The following is a 24539-nucleotide window of genomic DNA, read 5'->3' on the forward strand; positions in this document are numbered from 1 at the left end:
ACACAATTATCTTTTTACATACTTAAGAAGAGAGCCAGGTTTCCAATATCATGCATCAAATTACCTTCTGCAAATTAATTAATGAGTAATATCATGCACTCAATTAAGGTAGCAGGCAGAGATCAAGTATTTTTATCAAAACCTTTTAACTGGAAATTTAATAACAGAACTTCATGTAAAATACAGTAGCAACATTCAAAAGGGAAAAAGAAACTTTAATTTTAAAGGAAATAGAATCCCCTATCTCAAAATAGACTGCACAAGAATATTTACATCCAATTTCAGCTGGAAAAAACGACGTGGACTGGTGCATTGTGTTGATTCTCTGAAAGTGATCCATTTTGTTGCATTCTTTTGCCATTCTGTTTTTTCAGTGCTTCAATCTCTATTCATTACCATTTAAAACACCTTTGCCTCAAATTTTCAGGTTGCAGCTAATAAGGTCATAACATATCAGAGTGGAAGAAAGGCCATTCGGCCCAGCGAGCCCTCTCTGCCATTTAATCATGGCTGATGGGTGTTTCAATTCCACTTACCCGCACGCTCCCCGTTGCCCTCAATTCCTTAGTGGGACTTAGTGTTATTAAAGATTGAAGGTGATGGTAACCTCTGGTTTATATCGGTATTTTTAATCAATCTGTTCAGATGTATTAATAGCACACCTATGATATATCTCCTAAATCTGGAGCAGGTAGGGCTTGAACCAGGCCTCTGGCTCACAGGTCAGGATACTAACACTGTGCTTCTGGCAGATGTCCATGCACAGTTTAAGATCAAAATGCTGAGTTTCTGTCAGTGATGCCCAGATCCTTCAGAGGCTGTGCTGTTGAAGACTTCAGTGACGGCATTACAGTGATTTTTGTGCAGATTCTATCTGCCTGACACCATTACAATAATTAGATATTTTTTAATCAAACTGCTCAGAGGTGATATTACATAATACCGGAGCAGGTGAGACTTGAACACATGAAGTCTTGTCCCAGAGGTAGGGAACACTACAATTGTGTCACAAGAACCCTATTACAGTAATTACCCACGTGTCACACATTAAAAAAAGACAAGTGAAAACGTCAGGGATAGAAAGGTAAATGGGTTTTTCATAAGCGACCTTTACTGCTGAGCTACCTATCTACCGGAAAAGGATTCCAAGTGTGAATTCTCATTCTTTCAAAAGAAATTTTATGCCATGCATTTTTGAAATTTTTTGTTTGAGATTTGATGATTCATGTCTCCCCTTTAATCCAATGTTCATGTTTGATTTTTGTGCAGTGACTTGAATGTCTTTTTCCCCCTGCTTTGCAATTCTATCTTTCGAGCATGTTTACCTACTTCCTGGCATTTTAGTGTAGAAACATGCAAGGCAGGAGGAGGAGGTCATTCAGCCCTTTGTAACTGCTCTGCCATTCAATATGATGATAGCGGATTATTCAATTCGGTATCCTGCTAATGCTTTCTCCCCATTCTCTTTGATCACCTCAGCCGCAAGTACTACAGCTCACCCCTTCCTTGTGGCAGAAAATTACATAGGCTTATCACTCTCTAGGTGGAGAAATTTCTCCTCAACTCAGTCCGAAATGGCCTACCCCATATCCCTAGAATGTGATGCCCTGGTCCGACTCTAATATTCCGACAAAAATTCTATAAAAATGTAACTTGCTGTTGTTCGCCATGTCAGATGAATCATGATTTCCCCTCCCCCTTTTGCCCCTCACAGCAAAATCTTGGACGTTTAATCACTTTATTCACCTTTATGACTCACCACTGGGGCTGAGACCTCTCAGCCCCGAACTCGGATCTTCTGCATTGGGGTAAGGATCACTCTGACCTCAAAACCTTTCTGATTTATATTTGTGGATTTGCTTCCCTCACGAAAGCATTCACTGCTCCGATCAACAAAACTCAAATTTCTGCTATAAATATAATAATGCGTCTCTCCTTGCATCCACATCCTAGTACAAATTCTACAGATTGTGGGATTACATATTTCAATCTCAATACCAGATCTGTTCAGACACTTAAACAACCCAATATTAAAACAACATTCCTTGAAGTGGTCCAATGTAGTCCAAGTCTGTCCAATCCTCTGCCCGTAAACTTTAGTTTTGTTTGTGACTGCAGTCGACGAAATAAAATCTGTAACTTTCCCTTTAATTGCCCAGAGATCCTTTAAACAGAATAGGAAGTAGGCTTTACCCTTCCAGTGAGCGGAGCTAAGTGGGAGGAGGATGTGGCTGTACGTTGGGCTGTTGTTGGTTGTGTATTTCGTCTTCCATAAAGTTTTCCGCCGCTCCTCCCCGAGTGTAAACCCTTTCTCCGGAGACACGAGGAGACCACCGCAGCCTCTGGTCACTGATCCAGAAGCGAGGAAGCGACTTATCCACAAAGGTCTCATATATTGTTGCACTAGAAAAGCCGTCCAAAGTCCACATTCATGCAGCAGCTGTAACTGTTCAGTCGCGTTTTATAACGCGGAAATTCCCCAGGAAGGTCAAAAAATCTTGAGTTGAATTTGTTTGAGAGACTTGTGTCGTGTCCTAAAGCCAGGTATATGAGTAGCAGTTTGGGAAGCACAGTACTGAACTAAAACAATGATTTGGAGATGCCGGTGTTGGACTTAGGTATACAAAGTTAAAAATCACACAACACCAGGTTATAGTCCAACAGGTTTAATTGGAAGCACACTAGCTGTCGGAGCGACGCTCCTGTTGGACTATAACCTGGTGTTGTGTGATTTCCAACTAAAACAACCACGCCTCCGTCCCTCCAAATGGAGAAAGAACTTAGTGTGTATCTTCCCTTAAAAGCAATCTATAGTCCAATTTTGTCAGGTGTCAGGCACGACTGTTTGGGCCACAAATCCGTTATGTTAGGAACAAGCTTTATTAATCACAACACGGATTTATTCTGAACCTCTAGGCCAATGAATATACAGCGACTCTGCCAGTATTTGACATAGTATAATTTTCAGGTTCTTAAACTAAATCTCAAAGATTAGACTTTCAACTGCTACCCCCAAAGTAGGTTTGTTTCACCAGTGAACTGATACCAGTCATATTTCTGACAAGGTACACTGAGATTTCCTAAGGGGGACATAGGAATATAGAGATATGAGAACCACACTGTGAGTTTTATTTTTTTTCTATAGTATTGGTCTTCATCCTTTGCTATGGATCCTCAACCTCCCTATGGGTCCAGCAAGCATATGTTTTCAAAAAAAAATATTCCTTGCTATGTTGTATCTGCCCAACATGTCACTTGGAATCTGTCTAAGTTGACTGGAGAACAATGTAGATGGCCCCTAACCTTTCATTGTTTCTAATATGTCTTTGTGATCTTGTTCAGGCTTTACTGCAGATAAAGTGCCAGAGAACCTTGATGCTATTGTGATTGGCAGTGGAATTGGAGGGCTCTCAGTAGCAGCAATATTGGCCAAAGCTGGCAAGCGTGTCCTGGTGCTGGAACAGCATGACCAGGCTGGAGGATGTTGTCACACCTTTATTAAGAAAGGTTTTGAGTTTGACGTTGGTAAGAGCTTTGGATTTGAAATCTACTACGCGGCAAAATAATAATCTTTATTTAGTGTGACCCCTTTTCTCTTTCACTTTTAATTTCTCCACTATTGGGGTTCTTCAACCAATAACAAAAGGAGCTAATCTCTGATTCCTGTCTGTTCTTGGCTGTTAATGTGTGAAATACCAAAGTCAAGTACTTTTCAAAACTTATTTGTAAAGAATAAGTTTTACAAATAATGAGTGCTATTCATTATAGGAAAGTAAACCTTGCAATTATTGAATAGCCTGCCATATTATCGAATATCACTGTGCCTACCATATCGTAGGATACTTTATAATCACTGAATTACTTTGATGACCAACCACTGTTTGAGGTCAATCTGGTCACCAGTTGTATGCAGTAGGATGTCATAAATAGCTGAGGTTTATCTCTGTTTTGATGGTATTTTTCAAGAGACATGCTGGCCTGACACAATAACAATGTATTTACTTATGTCTTCAACTTAATAAAGCATTCTAAGGGGCATTGTAAAACAAAGTATGTCACCAAGCAACATTAGGTCATATAGTCAATAGCTTGTCTTAAATGAAGGCAAGAGGGAGAAGTGAAGAGTTGTGGCAAGGGTTTGCCAGAGATTAGGGCCTACACTACTGAAGATACAGTTATCAATGGTGAAGTGATTAACATCAGGGATGCACAAGAGGCAGAATTAAAGAAGCACCAACATCCCCTCTGTGGACAGTGCTGTGGGAATATTTTGCATTCATCTACACTACTGGAACAGCCCAAGAGGATTGAGGTCTTGTGCCATGGATGACATATCGAACAGTAAGGCACTGCCTTCACACTGCCCTGAGATAGCAGCCTCGATTGTATGTTCAAGTATGGAATGGGAATTGGTTTCTGTTACAGAGGCAACTATGCAACTTGCTGAGTGAAGTTCAGTTTCTATCACATGTATTCCTGTGCTTTGTGCCATTGTTTGGGTACGATTTTATAAATCAACTTTTTATTTCCACCTGCACTCCTGCTAAATTTTAAAAAGAAATGGAGGTGAACTAATCTGAAGAATCGGTTTCATAATAATTCTCGGTGGATTTTGGTAGTTGTGATGAGCGAGAGGACACTTTGCAGCTGTTTTATTGACAATGGCAGCAAAATAATATTGCACATTAACATTGGGGCAAGTGAGACAGTTCTTCATGGTTGCTATCTCTATAGAAAGGGCTTCCTCAACAAATTTGAGATATATTGAATTCCAATGTGAGTTGGCAAAAGCAAGAAATAGCTGCAGTCAAGAAGGGTCTGCCTACTGCGGTCAGTCATCAGAGTGGAGTCTGTAACATGGAGGTCATGCCTCTTTCTCAAAGCTCCTTTCATGAAATGAGTAATTCGTAATGACTAATCTTTAATGAATACAACATTGACTTTGACATCTAAAATGCAAGGTGCTGATGTGCTCATATACACTCTTCCATTGTGCAGGAGGGTAATGCTGATGATGTAGCTGAGGATTTTGGTACAACGACCATATGAAGAGATTTGATATTGGGAGAAATTGCTTTGTTGTGTCATGGGTTCAATGCCTATCATGACTGGGCTACAGAGAGACAAGCAGTTACCATCTTCATTGTTTCATGAGGTATAGGTTCTGAGCATAGGAATTAGGATCTGTAATTTATGATACTGTAGATCTACCTGTGAGGAGGTTGGTGTCAAATCACTCAAAACTCCTGATTGCTGCTTACCCAGGCTGCTCCTGTGCACCAGTTATCTGCAGTCTAAATGGGATGGATTCAAACTTGTGAGTCATCGAACGACCAACTAATGATTATTTTCCTGGTTCAGGTTGAAGCTAAGGGAAGCTGTCACTGGAATTAAGGTGGCTGTGTGATGATTTGCCTGGCAAATTAGTTCAGAACTAATTTAAGTCCCCCCATGGCAAACATGTTACGTGTGCCAACAGACCCAGAGTACCACAATGTACAGGTCCTAGTTCACAAGCTAGTCTGGCCCACTCAGTAAAACTTTAACCATACTTATTTCTTTTGGGACCATATGGTTACAAATTACCCTATTGGCCAAATATTTTCAGTAGGTGGGTCGTCCTGGTTGGACAAGCTTCGATAGCAAGGTTACTACTGCTCTGTAACTAGACTATACCCAGTTAAATGCAAGCCATACCCCTGAGGGCAATTGCTAATCTTGATCTCCATTTACTGGATATTGATAAAGTGGAGTGTCTACTCTGTCCTGGCAAACAGAAACTATAGCAGTGTGGACTATTTAGTAATTTGGACTGGACGGTACTAACTATGGTGATGGATTTATACATGGCTCGGCCTCTTTACAAACTGTGGATGTATCCTGCTTTTAATATAATAGTGATAGGTGTGTACACTTGTATAGTTTTTTTAAAAATATAATTACATTATAGTCTTTTATCTTTAGAATTTGTGTGAACATATTTGATAGGGAATTGATGAGTGTGTTGAAACATTTTGCATGTTGAAAGCACAGCAGATCATGCAAGGTGACAGACCCTTTGGGGTACGCAAGCATTTGACCCATCTCTGTATGGCAGGAGAGTAGAATGAATTAAAACAGTTTGTCAGGAATGCCCTGACACACTTGGCAGTGTGCACTTAAACAGCATCTTTTGAAAAGGTTGGCAGAAACAACAGCCTATATTTACATAGTGCCATTCAAATAACAAACATCCCAATATACTTCATGTTGGTGCTATTGAACAAGGTTTGACAGAGAGCCACAGAAAGAAATAATATGACAGATGACCAAACGCTTGGTCAATGAGACAGTTTACAAATGAGTGTTTCATTGAAGGTGAGAGGTGGAGAGCTTGAGGAAGTAAATTCTAGAGCTTGGAATACAGGCAACTAAAAGTTTGATCATCAATAACGAAGTGATTATATCAGGCTACCCTTTTGACTGAGTGAGAGCAGAAACAAAAGATAAGTTGTGTGATTGCTACAGTTTACATATGACCACAAATACTGGGTCTCATTCTTTGGAGAATTAACCATTTATCTACACTACACTATTTCAGGAATTCATTACATAGGGGAACTGTATGAACGATCCTTCCTGCGGACATTAGTAGACCAGATTACAGATGGTCAGCTGCAATGGGCGAAAATGGATGACGTTTTCGACAATGTAATCCTGGGAGACCAGCAGACCCAGCGAATATATCAAGTCTGTGGTGGGAATCAAAATTATCGAAATTGTTTGAAGACTCAGTTTCCTCAGGAAACAGAAGCTATTGATAAATTCCTGGAACTTGTAAAGGTGACTTTTGAAAAAAATATAGAATTGTATAATCATAGAATGAAAAGATGGAATGAATTGTAAGCACTTAACAGAGCAAGGAGTTTTTGATTAGTTTGAGCACAATTCTTTGGATGATTTATTTTATTCTGAAATGTTATAGCTGCATGTTAATTGGATTTAGCACCAAGGGAACCAGTCATTGTTAGTAGCACTACTGCTACTTTCTCATTGGCATTATCTCCTCGTAACTTGTCACATTATCCTCGTCTTTGTATGCAGGCATGCATTTATAGACAGAACATACAGTAGATCCAACACTGTAACTCCAAATCCAAATCAGCAAATTTACAGGAAGTGTCTCCCCTAGTGTTGCAGCACAGAGATTCAGCTGTTAATGTGGTGTCACCATCAGTCTGTTAATTAATGGGAAATCAGGACAACTGAGTATGAATCGTGTTTGTCAAAGTATAACTCTGCACTCTGAATTATATCTGTCCAGCTGAATGAAGAATAGGTCATTCAACTATTTGTGAGGATGAAATAATAATTACTTTGAGCAGCATCATAAGAAAAGATGCATTTATTTTTGTCCGTGGAAGAAGAAAAGTATAACTTTTTGTTTGCATCAACTGTGACAAATTCCAGGGTTTAGTTTCATAACATTTTCCTTAATTCTTCTACAGTGCACAAGAGGTTAAAAACCACAACAAAATCATATCTCATCCTAGTTTGATATGTTGTAATCAGTCTGAATGTTTAAATTGTCTGAAGGACGCACAGAACAATTCAGCCTCCAAACAGTCTCTCTGACCTGTTTGTGAATGTGTTTAACAGGCTTCTCAGAATTTATCAAACCGTTGTTTAAATTCTGACTGGCTCAGTGCCTGAAGGTATTTCATGATTCTCTTTGTTAATGCCTCTCTTTCCTCAGGTGGTTTCTCTGTCCCTCATTCAAACTGTCGACCTTGGTAAAAGCCTCCCTTTGTAAAAAAAAATTGTGATATACAACTACCTCCATCTCTAACTTTTAAAGGCATCGTCATACTGAATAGAATAGGCCCTTCGGCCCATCAAGTCTGTGCCGGCCTATCTATACTAATCCCACCTTCCAGCACTTGGCCCATAGCCTTCATTGTTCTGACATTTAAAGTGCTCACCTATGTGCTTTTTAAAGGTTGTAAGGTTTCCTGCCTCTACTGCCTTCTGGGCAATGCATTCCACATTGCCACTTCCCTCTGAGTGAAAAAACTTTTCCTCAAAATCCCTCTAAATTTGCTGCCTTTCTCCATAAAATTATGCCCCTCCTTTAGTTTCTTTGCAAGCTCTTTGAATGCATTGTTACCTCTCCGATCTTTGCAATCAACATTCATTAGTTGAATTTCTCTCGTCCAGCTTCAGCTTTTCTCAAAGCATAGGATTCCCTGGCTGGTCATTAATGACTTCTGCTGTTAGCCTTCCTTCATGCAGTGTTTGAGGTAGTGGCCATGCTAACCATCCGTGTCAGCTCTGCTCTATTTTAACTTGTAGTGGGATTGCCACTGCAAATTCTACTTCTCTCAGGAGTAGCCAGCATATTCCCAGCTTCCTTTCATGTCGGGTATCCCACCATCCATGTCCTCTGAAGATTTATCCTTGCCCTTTTCTCATTTACATGTTGTACATATTGCATCATTACAAAATGAAAGAGAAAGGCTTTCATTCGCAATCAAGATTCAAATATATATCCTAAAACAGAATTGTCCAATATTAATGATATAGAAAATAAATGTTTTATGTAGTAGGACCTTCTGTAAGACATTATAAATGATAACAAGCTCTGAGAGCAGATTGATGGGCTTCCTCTTATCTGTATTACAATTTTGGACGACAACATTTTTCTTTCTCATTGTTGACCCATGTTTGCTGTTTTACTCCAGATGATTTCAAAAAAGATATCGTTGTTGGTAATCATTAAAATGGTCCCTCTTCTACTGGCAAGGTTCCTGATAAGGAGTGGCATCATCCACTGGATCTCATCAATTTTCAAGCTGGCATCCACCCCACTTTCAGACGTGGTTAATAAGCTGACAGAAAATAAAGACCTTCGAGCAGTCATGTGCTATATCTGTGGGGATTACGGTAATGTGCTTTCACACGTGGAGCAGTTTTTGGTGTACTGTACAACTTCAAAACCAGAAATCGGCTAAGTGTCATTTTTCATAGAGTACCAGGGAGGACTTCTCTCTGCGAGGCCTAGCGAATTATCTCATGCTAGTGTACCAAACCTGCCTCATTAACAACATAACATGCCTCTACAGTGCCCCGTTTGTCCAGCGCTAGCTCACATTTTCCCACTTATATACGTGGAAGTGCTTGCCATTCCTGAGATCCCAGGCACCGGCACCATCTTTAAGATGCTGTTTAGCTCTCAATCAGGTACTGGCATTACAGAGTTGCCCTGTGTGGCTCAAGTCATTTGGCCCAGACCTGGAAGATAAGGGGGAATTGGCATCCCATTTTATGGAAGTCTTGATGGATGGGTGCTTGACTTGCTTTTAAAAATTAATTGCCAAAAAAAGTTACATTTTTGTTGATTTAGACTGGAGTAGCTGAGCTTTCTCTTCTAGCAAGTGTGGAAATTTCTGCTGAGCATTTACATGCTGAGTGAAAGAGTGGTGGAACCATGTTTTAAAACAGAATTGGATATATACTTTAAAAAGGGAAACAAAAAGGGTGGAGCAGTGGCACTGATGTGGTTCCGTCAGAATTTCAACAGAGAAACACTGAGCTGAATGCAGCAGTGAAGGAAGTCATCATTATATGACAATGTTGGATTGGTGCGGTGAGTTGCATTCATTACGAAAAGCAAACATTTAGTCTTCCTTTGTAATCAGGGCAATCTGTACAGCAGTACGTCAGGGCAGATAATCAGGATATTACCCATTGTCAACAATCAATAACTGAATGCTCTCCACTTAAAACAATTACAAGGTTGCAATAAGGCTATGTGAAAGCAACTGATGAGCGCAACTGATTGAGTGCCTGAACTTGGTTGTCTGTTTGGGCTACTTAACCAGTTGTAGGTCTCTTCCTGTTACCACAAGGTGCTGCTTAAAGGAGTGGTTTCTGTACCTTGGAGATAAAAGGGCTCTCCCATCAACTTGTACCAAAGGAGTGTTTTCACACCATGTATCAATGTCTTACCATTTGGCATAAGTAGATAAATGAAAAATCAAACCAATTGCCAACTTTCAATAATGTATTATATTATTTGAATTTTATCTTGTACAAGCAGAGCTTTTTTCTTCCTTCTGATTACCTCTGCCTTACAAGTCCTTGGAAATCATTATAGCTCTGATAAGTAATTATTCACTCTAAACATTATTCAGACCTGTAGCACTGAGCTGCTGAATGACTCACGGACACTGCATTCACCTTTGATTAGAATGTATCAGGGTTGGAGATGGGATTAAATCAAGTAGAATACTGCTGTGATTTATTTTCTTCAGTTTCAGTTTTTTGCCATTATGAAAATGTTAACATTTAATCCATTAATTTATTGTGCACAAAGTCAATGAATTGTGTAGGTTCTTAATTGGGTCAGGGATCATTCGGATAGAAATTTAGGCATTAAGCTGCCTACCTTGCTCAGTGACATGGATAATGAGCCTTTATCTGATGGTCTTGTACCTTTTGACATAGGTCTAATATATTATTGCCTAGAGATCGCCTAATTTCTAGCTTCTCATTAACTGTTCTGGCTGCAGAATTCCTCTGGCTCTGTGCTTGATCCCTATGATACTGAAGTAGTCCCTTGATACAAGATGTATGGGATGCACTGCCAGTATGCCCTACCATTGGGATCATTGCTTTTAATGTGCTGTATGAATCTGTGCCTCACACAGTTCACACGGCATTGTAATGTAATGTTTCAACATCCGGTTTTCGCTGGTGGGTAAAGGGGTTGAGACATAGTCAACACAGGGCATGAAACCCAAATTTTCCCGTGCTGAATTCCATCAGATCTCATTCTGGCTATTCCTGGGGCCTTTAATTATTTATGAAGAGAAATTGAGCAGTTCAAGTCTGTGCTCCCTCTGGAGTTTAGAAAGATGATATGAGATCTAATTGCGGTGTATAAGATGCTAAAGGGGATTTACGATATAGATGTAGAGTGGATGTGCCCTCTTGTAGGGCAGTCATCAATGAAAGGTCATGGCTGTGAAATAATGGGTAGCAGATTTAAACCAGAAATGGGGAGCTATTGCTTCTCTCCAAAGGATCATTACCCCAGAATGCTGTGGATGCTGGGAGCTGAATAAATTTAAGGAGATGAATTTTTAATTAGTAGCAGGTAACATTTTAGAGAGTGGGCAGGAAAATGGAGTTGACGCCAAGATGAGACCAGCCATGATTGTATTGAATGGCAGAGCAGGATAAAGGGGCTGATTTTTCCTATTCATGCTCCTAGTTCTCATGTTCTTAACCCACAGTTGGAAATCATACATTTATGGAGTTGATATAACTACTGTTAAAAAAATGGATATGGTCTGTTTAAATGTCACAATCTGAGGTTTTTTAATCCCCTTTTTGTGTGAAATAAATGAGCTTAAATTGTCAGTGCTGGACTGACAAGCTATATGGTAAAGGTTTAAAATATTACCACCCAACCTTGCAGTTCCTCTTAACATTTCCCGAAAAAATTTTATCATCGTCATTTTGAATACTTCATTGAATTTCTATAGCTTTATTTATCTTAGCTAGAGATTCTAAGTTCACAGCTTTATTTATGGTTTCAACTAGAAAAGATTTGATGCCTATTAAATGAAAGTAGTTTTTTTAGTAAGAGATTAATTACTTGTGATTTAGAAACTTTGTGGTTTCTTCAATCAGACTTTTTTTTTAATCATGTGTGTTTGAGTGAGAGCTATATTAGATTTTCAGAAGTTTTTTTATCATCTCAACATGATTCTTGAAATATGTCCATCATGAATACAAGGTGGGTTGGCATGAGGTTGGCAAAAGGGGTTTATAGGAGGCATGGACATTTTAAGGTGCCATGGCAGGAGAGCAGATAAGGGTCCAACAGTGAAGGCTAGACTTCATTTAAGAGTCTAAAACAACTATGAAACATTACCTGAGAACAAAAGTATACCTTCTGACAGTGCTGCTGTGCTTTCCTTGTCCACTCCCTTGTCTGCTGCTGATCTGTCCCTGCGATTGGACCAGGGTGGGAGGAAAGGGTGCTAGATTTAATCATTTGCATGCCTCCCAATGTGAAATTAGGGTCGAACTTGGTGCATTAAAATGAGTCGGATCTGCCAAGAGGGAAATTTCCCCCACCAAACAGTCTATTGGGAGCAAAAATCTGGCCTTTAGCCTAATGTGTGTCTGAAATGCCGCAACTGCATAATTTGTAGGAAATTTGAGCTAGTGCCAGTCAAACTATGCCTAGTTAAGTTTTGACAAGGCAAGCACGCACAACTAGAAATTGTTAGTCCCTGCTTGGATTCCTGACCTAAATTTTGATAATTATTATATATGGAGATAGAATAGGAAAGGTTAGCTGAAGTAGGAGATCAGCCATAATCTTAGTGAACGACAGAAAAAATACCAGGGACCAAATATGTGACTCCTGATCCTAGTTCATATATTCTGATGTTCATAATAAAAATGCATAGTTTTGTCTACGCTGTTAGAAATCTCTTAATTTAATTCAGTATTTATATTTAGACTTTCAATTTAATTTAGTTTGGCAATTTCATCATAAATCAATTCCTCACTCCCATATTCAACTTCACAAAATTAATTGACTATTTACATAATAACTGATAACACATGCTGAACTCACTAGCAATTTAAACATTAACTGAATCTGACCAAATTATTATCTTGGTAAATATAACTTAATTTTATCTAATTTCTGTTTTAACAAAATATGTAAAATGACAGTATGATGAAGATAAATTTATCTCCAGGTAATTAATTAAAGAAAGATTTGAGCAAAGTTGTCTTAATGTATTTTATGCTACTCTTGACATCCTTCTCTTGCAGTGAATAACTTAAGCTACTATGTTACTGTTGTTTCATGATTTATTTTTATTTTGTTATTGCTTGGTGTCACGTTAGTGTTGAAACCTCATTTGTATTTTGGGCATTTAAATTTTGGCTTGAAATAACTAAGTTTAAAAACTTAAGTCAAGTGTGTTTTTGTGTTTGAGTAAATTGCACCACAAGATCTCTTGGTAAATAATGGTAACATCACTATCCCTTGGCCAGTAGCCCTGTGCTTGAGTCCACGCCAGGAAGTGTTGCCCGCACTCATAATGTGGTAGAATTGATAATAAGAATCAGCATCCCAGATGTCCTCCTACTTCAAGGACCATAATTTTCCCTCCCCTATGAGCAATGGTGCCCTCAATTGCATCTCCTCCATTTCCCACACGTCCACCCTTGAAACGCCCTCCAACCTCAACAAGGATAGAATCCCCTTGGTCATCACGTTCCACCCCTCCAATTTCCAAATCCAGTGCATCATCTTCGCCATGTGTGTCACCTACAGTCAGACCCCGCCACCAAAAATATATTTCCCTCCCCACCCTTATCTGCATTCCGTAGGGACCATTCCATCCGTGACTCCCTCGTTAGGTCCACATTCCTCACCAATCCCTGTCTCCACACCCGGCACCTTCCCCTGCAGTTGTAAGAGGTACAGAACCTGTGCCCATACTGCCTCCCTCCTCCAACCTCCATCCAAGGACCCAAAGGATCATTCCAAATCCAGTAGAGATTTACTTGTATATCCTCCAACCTCATTTACTGCATCCATTGCTCTTGAAGTGGTCCCCCCTGCATTGGCGAGACCGAGCGCAAATCCATGGAATAGTTTAGGGAACATCTCTGTTCCGTACGCTACCTTCCCGTGGTCATCCACTTTAACATCCTCTCCCTCATCCCTTAGTACGTATCCTTTCTGGGCCTCCTCCACTGCCTACACTAGGCCACCCACAAACTGGAGGAAGAACATCTTAGCTTCCATCTTGGGAGTCTACAACCACATCTGTTTCCAAGTCTCCCCTCCTCCCACCCCATCCCATCCCAGATCCAATTCTCCAACTCCTATCCGGCCCCTTTACCTGACCTACTTGTCCATCTTCCTTACCAGCTATCTGTTCCACAATTCCCACCAACCTATCACGTTCGTCCACCTAATGCCATCCCACCTAGCTTTCCCTTAGTCTCAGCCCCATCCCCACCCTCGACCCCCGTTTATCTCTCAGCCCTCTTTCCCCCCACCAGCCCAGACTTGAAGAAGGGTCCTCACTGAAATGTCAACTCTCTTGCTTATCAGATGCTGCCTGACCTGCTGTGCTTTTTCCGGCACCACACCTTATTAACGCCGACTCTCCAGCATCTGCAGTCCTCAGTTTCTCCTAATCTTTCCAATATGTAGGATGGCGAAGTGCTCCGTCATGCTGCAAGGGGTGGGGGCAAATCACTGTGGCATTTGTCCCGTAAATTTGAAACAACCACATGGATATCCATTGGCCTAACCCTCTGATGTGAGGACAGGAGAGAAGACAGTGAGAAATAGTTTGCATTTTAGAACTGAAATTTTGTAAACCTATTATTTTTTGTAAACCTGTATTTGCGCCTTTGTTTTAAATGTGTTTTCTTTTCCCAGGCGTCATGCCTAAAGAGGCCAGCTTTGTGATGCATGCCACAATTATCCAGCACTACCAGAATGGTGCCTGGTACCCAAAAGGTGGCGCCAGTGAGATTGCCTTTCACATAATTCCAGTTATTAAGAAAAGTGGAGGAGATGTTCTTATGCGGGCACCTGTCCAATGTATATTAATAAATAAAGATGGTCAGGCATGTGGTAAGTGTGAATTCATTGGTTTAAGCATCAAGAGACAACATATTTAATTATTGCTAATTAGGTTTGCCCTCTTTCTCACCAGGTGTGACAGTGAAGAAGGGAAAAGAAGAAATAAACCTGTTTGCTCCTGTTGTGATTTCTGATGCTGGAATATTTAATACCTACGAACGATTGTTACCTCATGAACTGCGAAGTAAACCAGGTGTGTGAGTATTGCAATTTTTTTTCACTATGGAGTATTACGAGAACTAGAACGAGTGTTTCTCATGGTTGATTACATCACTAATCTATCGCTTGACGATTAAAGAATAATGACTTTTCACTTTGTGCGAACTTTAAATCCAGAGAATCTCTGCCTTTTTTTTATTCATTAATGGGACGAGGGCATCACAGGCCATGCCAGCATTTATTGCCCATCCCATATTGCACAGAGGGCAGTTAAGAGTCAACCATATTGCTGTGGGTCTGGAGTCACACATAGGCCAGACCAGGTAAGGATGACAGTTTCCTTCTCTAAAGGACATTAGTGAACCAGATGGGATTTTCCAACAATTGACAATGGATTCATGGCCATTATTAGACTCTTAATTCCAGATGCTTATTGAATTCAAATTCTACCATCTGCCATGGTGGGATTCGAACCCAGGTCCCCAGGATATTTCCTGCGTCTCTGGATGAACAATCCAGGGATAATGTCACTAAGCCATCACCTCCTTGTGTTGCCCTGCCAATTTTGTTTGCATTTTTTTCCCTAAGCTAGAACGCAAAAGGCTCACTTAATGTTTAGAGTAGACACAAAGCCAGGAGGCAACTTGTGGTTGTCAGCAATCATTAGTCAAGGGATGGACACGTTCCTGCATGGTGATTTGTTGTGTCAATATCTTACCATGTGCCAGCAGGGGATTTAGCAACATACTGCATGTGCTTCAACCCAATGGTAATGTCTCAAATAAAGTAATCCTCAGTCAGGTCCAGGGAGACAACCTACTGTCAGGGTAAATCTGCACAGTGAATTTAAGGCAGCATCGATATCGGTGCAGGACCTTGAGGACAGGTCAGTCAGCTGCTCAGGACTGACAGAATCTCAGGTTCCACATCTCTACAGTCCACAGAGTGGGCTTTGGTCAGTCATAGAGATGTACAGCATGGAAACAGACCCTTTGGTCCAACCCGTCCATGCCGACCAGATATCCCAACCCAATCTAGTCCCACCTAGTCCGGGGAGTCAAGTGATGTCAGTCAGGGAGCTGCACAAGGATTAATCTGGGATCTGGTCAAATGGCCAATTGGAATTCTCCATCCAAGTTAGTCACGAGGGTGGGACATGGTCAGGCCATTGAAGGTCAAGGGGCTTTATCAGGGGCTGGTGCTGTCAGAGGGAACCTGGGGAACTCACTTGTGGGGATCAGAGTCAGCATTCTGAGATGCAGAGGGCATAACAATGGTTCAGGTGACCAACTCAATATACAAGGAGAGGAGATGATAGGGCATGAGATGAAAGGGGTAAGGCAGGAGGGGCTGTGTCATTGACAGTCAGCACCATTCTGGCTTTGATATTGTGCCTCCATATTTGGCAAAATGACTCCATGTATCTGAGGCTGAGGAAGGACAGTGCGGTGATGAGCAGTGAAATAATGCGGTTCAGTCACAATGTAGGGAACATCAAAACGGATGTGGTTGACAGCGAGGGCTATCAAAAATGGAATGTGAAGACTTGGAGGGTTACCTAGACTGAGAGGCTGACTATGTGATTCATTACATGAATCGTGACCGCTGTTTCCTACCATCCCGTTTGCAGTGGAGATGAAAATGGTATTCTATGTAACCAGAGCGGTCAGGGAAGTGTGACATTCTGAGAGAGGGAGCTTCACCTTCTGAGGCCCTTCAAAGTAAAACTGCATCAAATAAACAACCATACAGTACAGGTGAAAGATACTCGTAAGCACTAAATGCTGTACATTCAACATTGACCTACTGTGTGGAGTCCAAATCCTGGCTCAAGTCATTACATGTTCATTGTCCATTATTAGTTGTGAGAGTGAATGTCTTTCTAGTTGCAACTACAGGCACTCTTGACCATATCGTGTAGCATCAGGAATTAGTCCCACTAATGGCTGTGTACACAAACAATATATTGCAGTCTGGACTAACCCTTGCTGTCAAAGTTGCAATCACCTTCCAAGTTCCCATGGCCTGAACATGGTGCAGGAGCTGCTCAATTCATATCGCAGACTGTTAACACATGGTGTAGCATTAAGGATGGCTAGGCTCTGAACTTTCGCTCTTGTAGTTAGAAAGACATTCACTTACAACTGGTGATGAACAATGAACATATATATACTAAAGTAAGAATTGATTTATAATGAAGAGTTGCCCATGCCACCTCTGTGCCTTCAAAAGTATCATTGTCTTCCTTTCCCTCCCACTACTTCATTGTGCAGTATTAGGTCCAGCAGCTGGTTTGCTTGGGTGCCTACCCAACATGGAACCTGTCGACTCTGGAGGTTTGGCTGGGTGACCCTGCAGACAGTTGTGTCTAGAGGGCCCAGACATACTGAGTGTGCCCTGCAAATTATTCGCAGTAGCTCACAGGCTCCAATGGGTTCTCATTTCTCTCTCATCAAGTAATAACTTTCAGTGACCACCTTCAAGTGCTTTGGTCAGTTTTCAGAGCGTTTCTTAAATCCACCGTCAGGGTAAGGCCGGCTGTGTTAATTCTTCTTCCTCCTCACCACGTCTAGCCAAGTCTCTTGGAATTCTTAGAAGTCTGCAGGGTGTGTCATTTTGACTAACGTCTATCCCCTTTCCACTTCTGGCTGTGGCAGCTTGTAAAACCAAGCAGCCTTTTTTTCCAGCTAATTTGTTCCCCTTTGTTTGGTTCCCCTTTGCTTGAGAAACCTGGAACCATCAAGTCTACTCTCTGCTCTGGATCTTGATAAGAATTTCTCACCTCCCATCAAGTTCCGAGACCTGGGGTCTCTTGTTCCCATAGCAACTAAACCAGGTTTATTGTAAAGCAGCATTCGGCACCAGTCACATGATACCTTTTACTCCCTTTTACCTAAAACTAAATGTAAAGGTTACAGCAAGCAACGATCTTACAGACCTGAAAGCCTTTTAATCATTAGGGAGAGGTGATGATGTGGTGGTAATGTCACTGGACTAGTTATGACAACTGGGCACCTGTTTCTCATTTTGCTTGATCAGTCCAAGGAACATAGACTGACTGGATTCTCCAGCTGATCATCAGAATACACAATAATTATCTTGTTTGATAATCATAAGTTATATTACAACAATCCAGAATGTCAGAAATAATTCTCCTTTTATATTTATGCTGATATTTGGGAGCATGTAAATTATTTCTTCAGCTATGATGGATTCTGATGGTTATTGATCATTCTGTTGGTCCCACAGCAATCCAGGCTCAGCTGAGTATGATACGGCATGGAATGGGAGGATTCAGTGTCTTTATCGGGCTGGATGGTTCAAAGGAGGAGTTGGGGTTGAAAGCAGGAAATTACTGGTTTTATCGAGAGAACAATTTTGACGAGCTGTAAGTCCATGCAGTGCTTTACGTTTACTGTCACAGCATCGAGTGCTTGAGGACCCACCTCCTATTTAGTTTCATTCAGCTCTGTAAAATAACGTGATTACACTCCATAGTATTACACTGTCTTCTCCTGTTGTGTACTTCTAATTGTTTTAATTACCTTTTTTGCTTCCTCCTCTATTAATGCTTCTTTCATCTGTAATGTGTTTTTTAAATACCTTTCAAACCTGCAGTCTACCCATAAAAGAACATGGACAGCAGATAAAGGGGAACACCATCACCTGCAAATATCCTCTCCAAGCCACAAATCATCCTGATTTGGCAATATATAATAGTTCCTTCGTTAATGGAGTAAAAATGCCAGCATGCTCTATGTAACGCTGGGGATAGACCTATGTCACACAGACTGCAATAATATAACAGGTAAAAACAATGACTGCAGATGCTGGAAACCAGATTCTGGATTAGTGGTGCTGGAAGAGCACAGTAGTTCAGGCAGCATCCAAGTAGCTTCGAAATCGACATTTCGGGCAAAAGCCCTTCATCAGGAATAAAGGCAGTGAGCCTGAAGCGTGGAGAGATAAGCTAGAGGAGGGTGGGGGTGGGGAGAAAGTAGCATAGAGTACAATGGGTGAGTGGGGGAGGGGATGAAGGTGATAGGTCAGGGAGGAGAGGGTGGAGTGGATAGGTGGAAAAGGAGATAGGCAGGTAGGACAAGTCCGGACAAGTCATGGGGACAGTGCTGAGCTGGAAGTTTAGAACTAGGGTGAGGTGGGGGAAGGGGAAATGAGGAAACTGTTGAAGTCCACATTGATGCCCTGGGGTTGAAGTGGTCCGAGGCGGAAGATGAGGCGTTCTTCCTTCAGGCGTCTGGTGGTGAGGGAGCGGCGGTGAAGGAGGCCCAGGACCTCCATGTCCTCGGCAGAGTGAGAGGGGGAGTTGAAATGTTGGGCCAAGGGGCGGTGTGGTTGATTGGTGCGGGTGTCCCGGAGATGTTCCCTAAAGCGCTCTGCTAGGAGGCACCCAGTCTCCCCAATGTAGAGGAGATCGCATCGGGAGCAACGGATACAATAAATGATATTAGTGGATGTGCAAGTAAAACTTTGATGGATGTGGAAGGCTCCTTTAGGGCCTTGGATAGAGGTGAGGGAGGAGGTGTGGACGCAGGTTTTACAGTTCCTGCGGTGGCAGGGGAAAGTGCCAGGTGGGTCGTAGGGGGGTGTGGACCTGACCAGGGAGTCACAGAGGGAATGGTCTTGGCGGAAGGTGGAAAGGGGTGGGGAGGGAAATATATCCCTGGTGGTGGGGTCTGCTTGGAGGTGGCGGAAATGTCGGCGGATGATTTGGTTTATGCGAAGGTTGGTAGGGTGGAAGGTGAGCACCAGGGGCGGTCTGTCCTTGTTACGGTTGGAGGGGTGGGGTCTGAGGGCGGAGGTGCGGGATGTAGATGAGATGCGTTGGAGGGCATCTTTAACCACGTGGGAAGGGAAATTGCGGTCTCTAAAGAAGGAGGCCATCTGGTGTGTTCTGTGGTGGAACTGGTCCTCCTGGGAGCAGATCCGGCGGAGGCGGAGGAATTGGGAATACGGGATGGCATTTTTGCAAGAGGTAGGGTGGGAAGAGGTGTAATCCAGGTAGCTGTGGGAGTCGGTGGGTTTGTAAAAAATGTCAGTGTCAAGTCGGTCGTCATTAATGGAGATGGAGAGGTCCAGGAAGGGGAGGGAGGTGTCAGAGATGGTCCAGGTAAATGTAAGGTCAGGGTGGAATGTGTTGGTGAAGTTGATGAATTGCTCGACCTCCTCGCGGGAGCACGAGGTGGCACCAATACAGTTATCAATGTAGCGGAGGAAGAGGTGGGGAGTGGTGCCGGTGTAATTATGGAAGATCAACTGTTCTACATAGCCAACAAAGAGACAGGCATAGCTGGGGCCCATACGTGTGCCCATGGCTACCCCTTTGGTCTGGAGGAAGTGGGAGGATTCAAAGGAGAAATTGTCAAGGGTGAGGACCAGTTCGGCCAAACGAATGAGAGTGTCGGTGGAAGGGTACTGTTGGGGATGTCTGGAGAGGAAAAACGGCAGGGCTTGGAGGCCCTCGTCATGGCGGATGGAGGTGTAGAGGGATTGGATATCCATGGTGAAGATGAGGCGTTGGGGGCCAGGGAAACAAAAGTCTTGGAGGAGGTGGAGGGCGTGGGTGGTATCTCGAACGTATGTGGGGAGTTCCTGGACTAGGGGGGATAGGACAGTGTTGAGGTAGGTAGAGATGAGTTCAGTGGGGCAGGAGCATGCTGAGACAATGGGTCGGCCAGGGTGGTCAGGCTTGTGGATCTTGGGAAGGAGGTAGAACCGGGCAGTGCGGGGTTCCCGGACTATGAGGTTGGAAGCTGTGGGTGGGAGAACTCCTGAGGTGATGAGGTTCTGTATGGTCTGGGAGATGATGGTTTGGTGATGGGGGGTGGGGTCATGGTCGAGGGGTCAGTAGGAAGAGGTGTCCTCGAGTTGACGTTTGGCTTCAGCGGTGTAGAGGTCGGTGCGCCAGACTACCACTGCGCCCCCTTTGTCCGCTGGCTTGATGGTGAGGTTGGGATTGGAGCAGAGGGATTGGAGGGCTGCGCGTTGTGAGGGTGAGAGGTTGGAGTGGGGGAGGGAGGTAGACAGGTTGAGGCGGTTAATGTCCCGGCGGCAGTTGGAAATGAAGAGGTCGAGGGCAGGTAATAGGCCAGCGCGGGGTGTCCAGGTGGATGCAGTGTGTTGGAGGTGGGCGAAGGGGTTCTCGGAAGGTGGGCGGGAGTCCTGATTGTGAAAGTAAGCTCGGAGGCGGGGACGGCAGAAGAATTGTTTGACGTCATGGCATGTATTAAATTCATTGATGCGTGGACGGAGGGGGATGAAGGTGAGTCCTTTGCTGAGGACTGATCGTTCGTCCTCAGTGAGGGGAGGTCTGGGGGGATGGTGAAAACTCGGCAGGGCCGGGAGCTGGGATCTGGTGTGGGTGTGGAGCTGGGAGTGGGGGCAGAACCTGTAACTGGAGTGGGTGTGATTTTGGGGGGAATGGGGGTAGAGTCATGAGCAGGTGTAGTGTTCCCCTCGGGGTTCTGGGGGGTGGGGATAGTGACAGTGGGGTCTGTGGGGGGCATGTCAGCAGAATGCAGGTGAGTGGCGCTGGTGGGGGCGGAAGTGGTGGTGACCACGGCAGTAGGGGTGGCGGAAGTCACTGAGCATGTGGCATCAGCGATGGTGTGAAGGGCAGAAGTGATGTCAGGTGTGATGCATGAGGAATTGTGAGGGGTGGAAGTGGTTGTGGGAGTGGCCATGATGGGGTGGAAGTGACATCATCAATCAGCGTGGGGGTGGTAGATGCATCAGCCGCATGGCTAATGGTGGAATAGGTTCCGAGGCCAGGGGAATCTTCTGGAATGTTTGAGGAGCGCTGGTTATGGAGGTGGGTGGATAAAAGTTTGTTCTACTTACAGTTTTTGATGTTTGAGATGGAATTGAAATACTGTTTGTTGAGAGTATGAATTCTCCTGAGGATTTAGTACAGAGTGGGTCCTTTGCAATTCTGAGAGAGTGTGGCTCTCAGCTGAGGCAGGGCTGACTGGAGATAGGTTAGGTGCCGGCGCATTGCTGCAAGCGTGGAGCGGAGGATCTTGAAGGAGAACCATTGCTGGTGTTTTTGAATCTGTAGTCTGTACTGTTTGTCCTGCTCGGGTCCGAACTCTGCTGGTTTAAAGGTGGTCCGGAGTCCGTGTGGGATGAGTTGGTTATGGAGGCAGGCACTGAGGAAGCGAATGTGGCTGTGGTAGCGAGACAAAGAACCAAAGTGGTGGAGAGATTCAGTAGCTCTGGTATCATCTGTGGGAGAGAACACAACAAAGTTAACATTTCGAGTCCAGTGACCCTTCATCAGTTTTGATACAGGCTGCAGTTAAGGCTAGTCAGTAAAGGCCAGCTTTGCCAATGATGCCTGCAGCCCTTGAATGAATAAAAAAGTCTCCAAATCTGTTCCTGTGTTTCCAAATATTCTTGGTAAGGTTGACTTGGTTTTTCTCAACCATTTCAAGTTTCCTCTTTGTGGTGATTTGAAACTGGTTTGTCCTTAGTGGAGGAAGTATCTATCTTTCAGTGTTGAGAATCCAGCGGAAGTGTTTTTATATTGACAATCACACTTGTTAACTGTTGAAGAATTATGAAATCTAATCCACTAAATATTACTTTTTGGTATTTTTCTCTTGATTTCCAACTATTGATATCTGGGTTCCATGTTCCTATTTTTTTTTCTCCTTAATTTTTCTCCACTTAATGTGGTACTAGTCCTGGTTGGGAATATTTCTAGAGGATTCATTTTGGCAGTCTAAGCAAACTGTCTTTCTTTTTTTCAATTTCATTAATATTTTTGTAACTAATGGCTGACAATATTTGAAGAAAATGGGGTTTGGAGAGAAGGTAACATTTTCTTTCAATGCGCTAATGATTTTTTTTCCATGAGTTACTTCGAGCAGAGTCTAGTGGGTTGAAACAGTGAGATTATGCAATTCCAGAAGGAAGTCAAAGGGTTTGTAGCAAATCCTCAGTTGTTTTTAATTTCTAACTGCACCCAATCTTTTTCCAATAAAAACCACAGAATAACAGTTCAAGTCTATATCGAGGACTCCTTTTATAGTCCCATGATTTCTTCTACTTGGTTTGAAACTAAAAAACTTGGGAACATTTTCCGAGTCAGTAGCAAATACAAATTGGAATGATGAAAAACCAGTTGCCGATTAAAGCTCCTAGCATCAATCAGTTTCACCTCCGGGGATTCTGATGGCTGCAAAATCCAGCAAGAGTTGGTGACATTTCTGCACCCATCACTACTACGTTCCTGACTTCAAAGTTTCTGTTGCAGGAAACACCATTCACCATCTTCTGTGCTGCAGATAAACAGAACTGATGGCACATGTCACAGTCCAGTCACTGCTGGTTCCTGTTAAGCTGCCCAATTATTAGATTAGATTAGATTATTTACAGTGTGGAAAAATGCCCTTCAGTCTAACAAGTCCACACCGACCCTCCGAAGAGCAACCCATCCAGACCCATTCCCCTACATTTACCCTTTCGCCAAACACTACAGGCAATTTAGCATGGCCAATTCACCTAACCTGCACATTTTTGGACTGTGGGAGGAAACCGGAGCACCCGGAGGAAACCCACGCAGACACAGGGAGAATGTGCAAACTCCACACAGACAGTTGCCTGAGGCAGGAATTGAACCTGGGTCTCTGGCACTGTGCCACCCGTGCCGCCCCACTTCTGTCCTTCTCCCAATGGAGAAATTATATGTTGCTTCTTTTGTTGGAATGCTCCACCCACCCCCAACCCTCTTACATGATATATATCATTCTCATCTTAATGACAGGGAGATAATTGACTCTGAAATCTTTGTCCATTATCGAATTGGTCCCTGCGTTACAGAGTGGAGCATTGCATCATTCACAAATTAGGAGGAAAACAACATATGGAAGTTGCTTTCCTTCGACTTTGGTCATGGAAATCAGGAATGTAAAAGCATCTTCTTACCAGCAAGTGCAAAATATGTCATTGCAGCTCAGTTTGTAACCTTCTGCAATATGGAACACTGTGCCTGAAAGGCTGTAGATACTGGGTGAACTGATGCTCTCAGGACCAAGAGTGATGAGATTTTTCTTCTATGAGGGTATCAAGGGATGCAAAACAATATGGGTCAGCATGCAGCTCAGTCATGATCTAATTGAAGGACGGCACAGATTCAAAGGGCTGAATGGTTCAGTCTTTTCCTGTGTCCCTGACTTTTTTTTTCCCCATTTCTGTCCTTCTCCCAATGGAGCAATCATTAGCAGGAGCTTCACAGTAATCGGAATAACGTACATGGAAATGTCCTGAAGATAGCTGGAAAGAAGGAAGATTTATACATTGCTGTGTCAATTCTTCTTCATTTAAGTTGCTTTCTGGAAAACAATTTAGTTGCTTTGCTTATTAATATTTGCTTGCTGTTATTTAAGTTTCAGTAAATACTTCGCACTCAGCAAAGAAGATGTCGCTGAAGGGTGTCCCTTCATGTTTGTCTCTTTCCCGTCTGCTAAGGATCCAGCTTGGGATGAGCGTTTTGCAGGTAAATGACAGCAGGCATGTATCAAAAATATTAAAGCCAATACTGCATGGTATCTTCCCTTAGTATCTCATTCAGGAGAAATGAGCAACTCAGCCAAGCTGGACCAGAATGTCCCAAATTCAGTTCTTCTTGTGCTCAATTAGTTAAAATCACTTGGGCGTTCAAAGTGATTGAGGCAAAATCATCCCA

At 42.8% G+C, this 24539-nt stretch overlaps 1 protein-coding gene across 1 annotated transcript in view; it reads left to right on the forward strand.

The window, feature by feature from the left end:
- The first annotated feature begins 2211 nt into the window (after nucleotides 1–2211).
- LOC140465809 (all-trans-retinol 13,14-reductase-like) overlaps nucleotides 2212–24539 on the forward strand; it is a 36148-nt gene continuing 13820 nt past the window's right edge. The window contains exons 1-8 of the mRNA XM_072561602.1: nucleotides 2212–2385; nucleotides 3343–3525; nucleotides 6581–6822; nucleotides 8721–8922; nucleotides 14468–14665; nucleotides 14748–14867; nucleotides 18083–18221; nucleotides 24241–24350. Coding sequence (XP_072417703.1) covers nucleotides 2226–2385; nucleotides 3343–3525; nucleotides 6581–6822; nucleotides 8721–8922; nucleotides 14468–14665; nucleotides 14748–14867; nucleotides 18083–18221; nucleotides 24241–24350 — 1354 coding nt within the window. The 5' untranslated portion in view covers nucleotides 2212–2225. The remainder of the gene's footprint in view (nucleotides 2386–3342; nucleotides 3526–6580; nucleotides 6823–8720; nucleotides 8923–14467; nucleotides 14666–14747; nucleotides 14868–18082; nucleotides 18222–24240; nucleotides 24351–24539) is intronic.

Source organism: Chiloscyllium punctatum, chromosome 42, assembly GCF_047496795.1.
Source record: "Chiloscyllium punctatum isolate Juve2018m chromosome 42, sChiPun1.3, whole genome shotgun sequence".
NCBI lineage: Eukaryota > Metazoa > Chordata > Chondrichthyes > Orectolobiformes > Hemiscylliidae > Chiloscyllium > Chiloscyllium punctatum.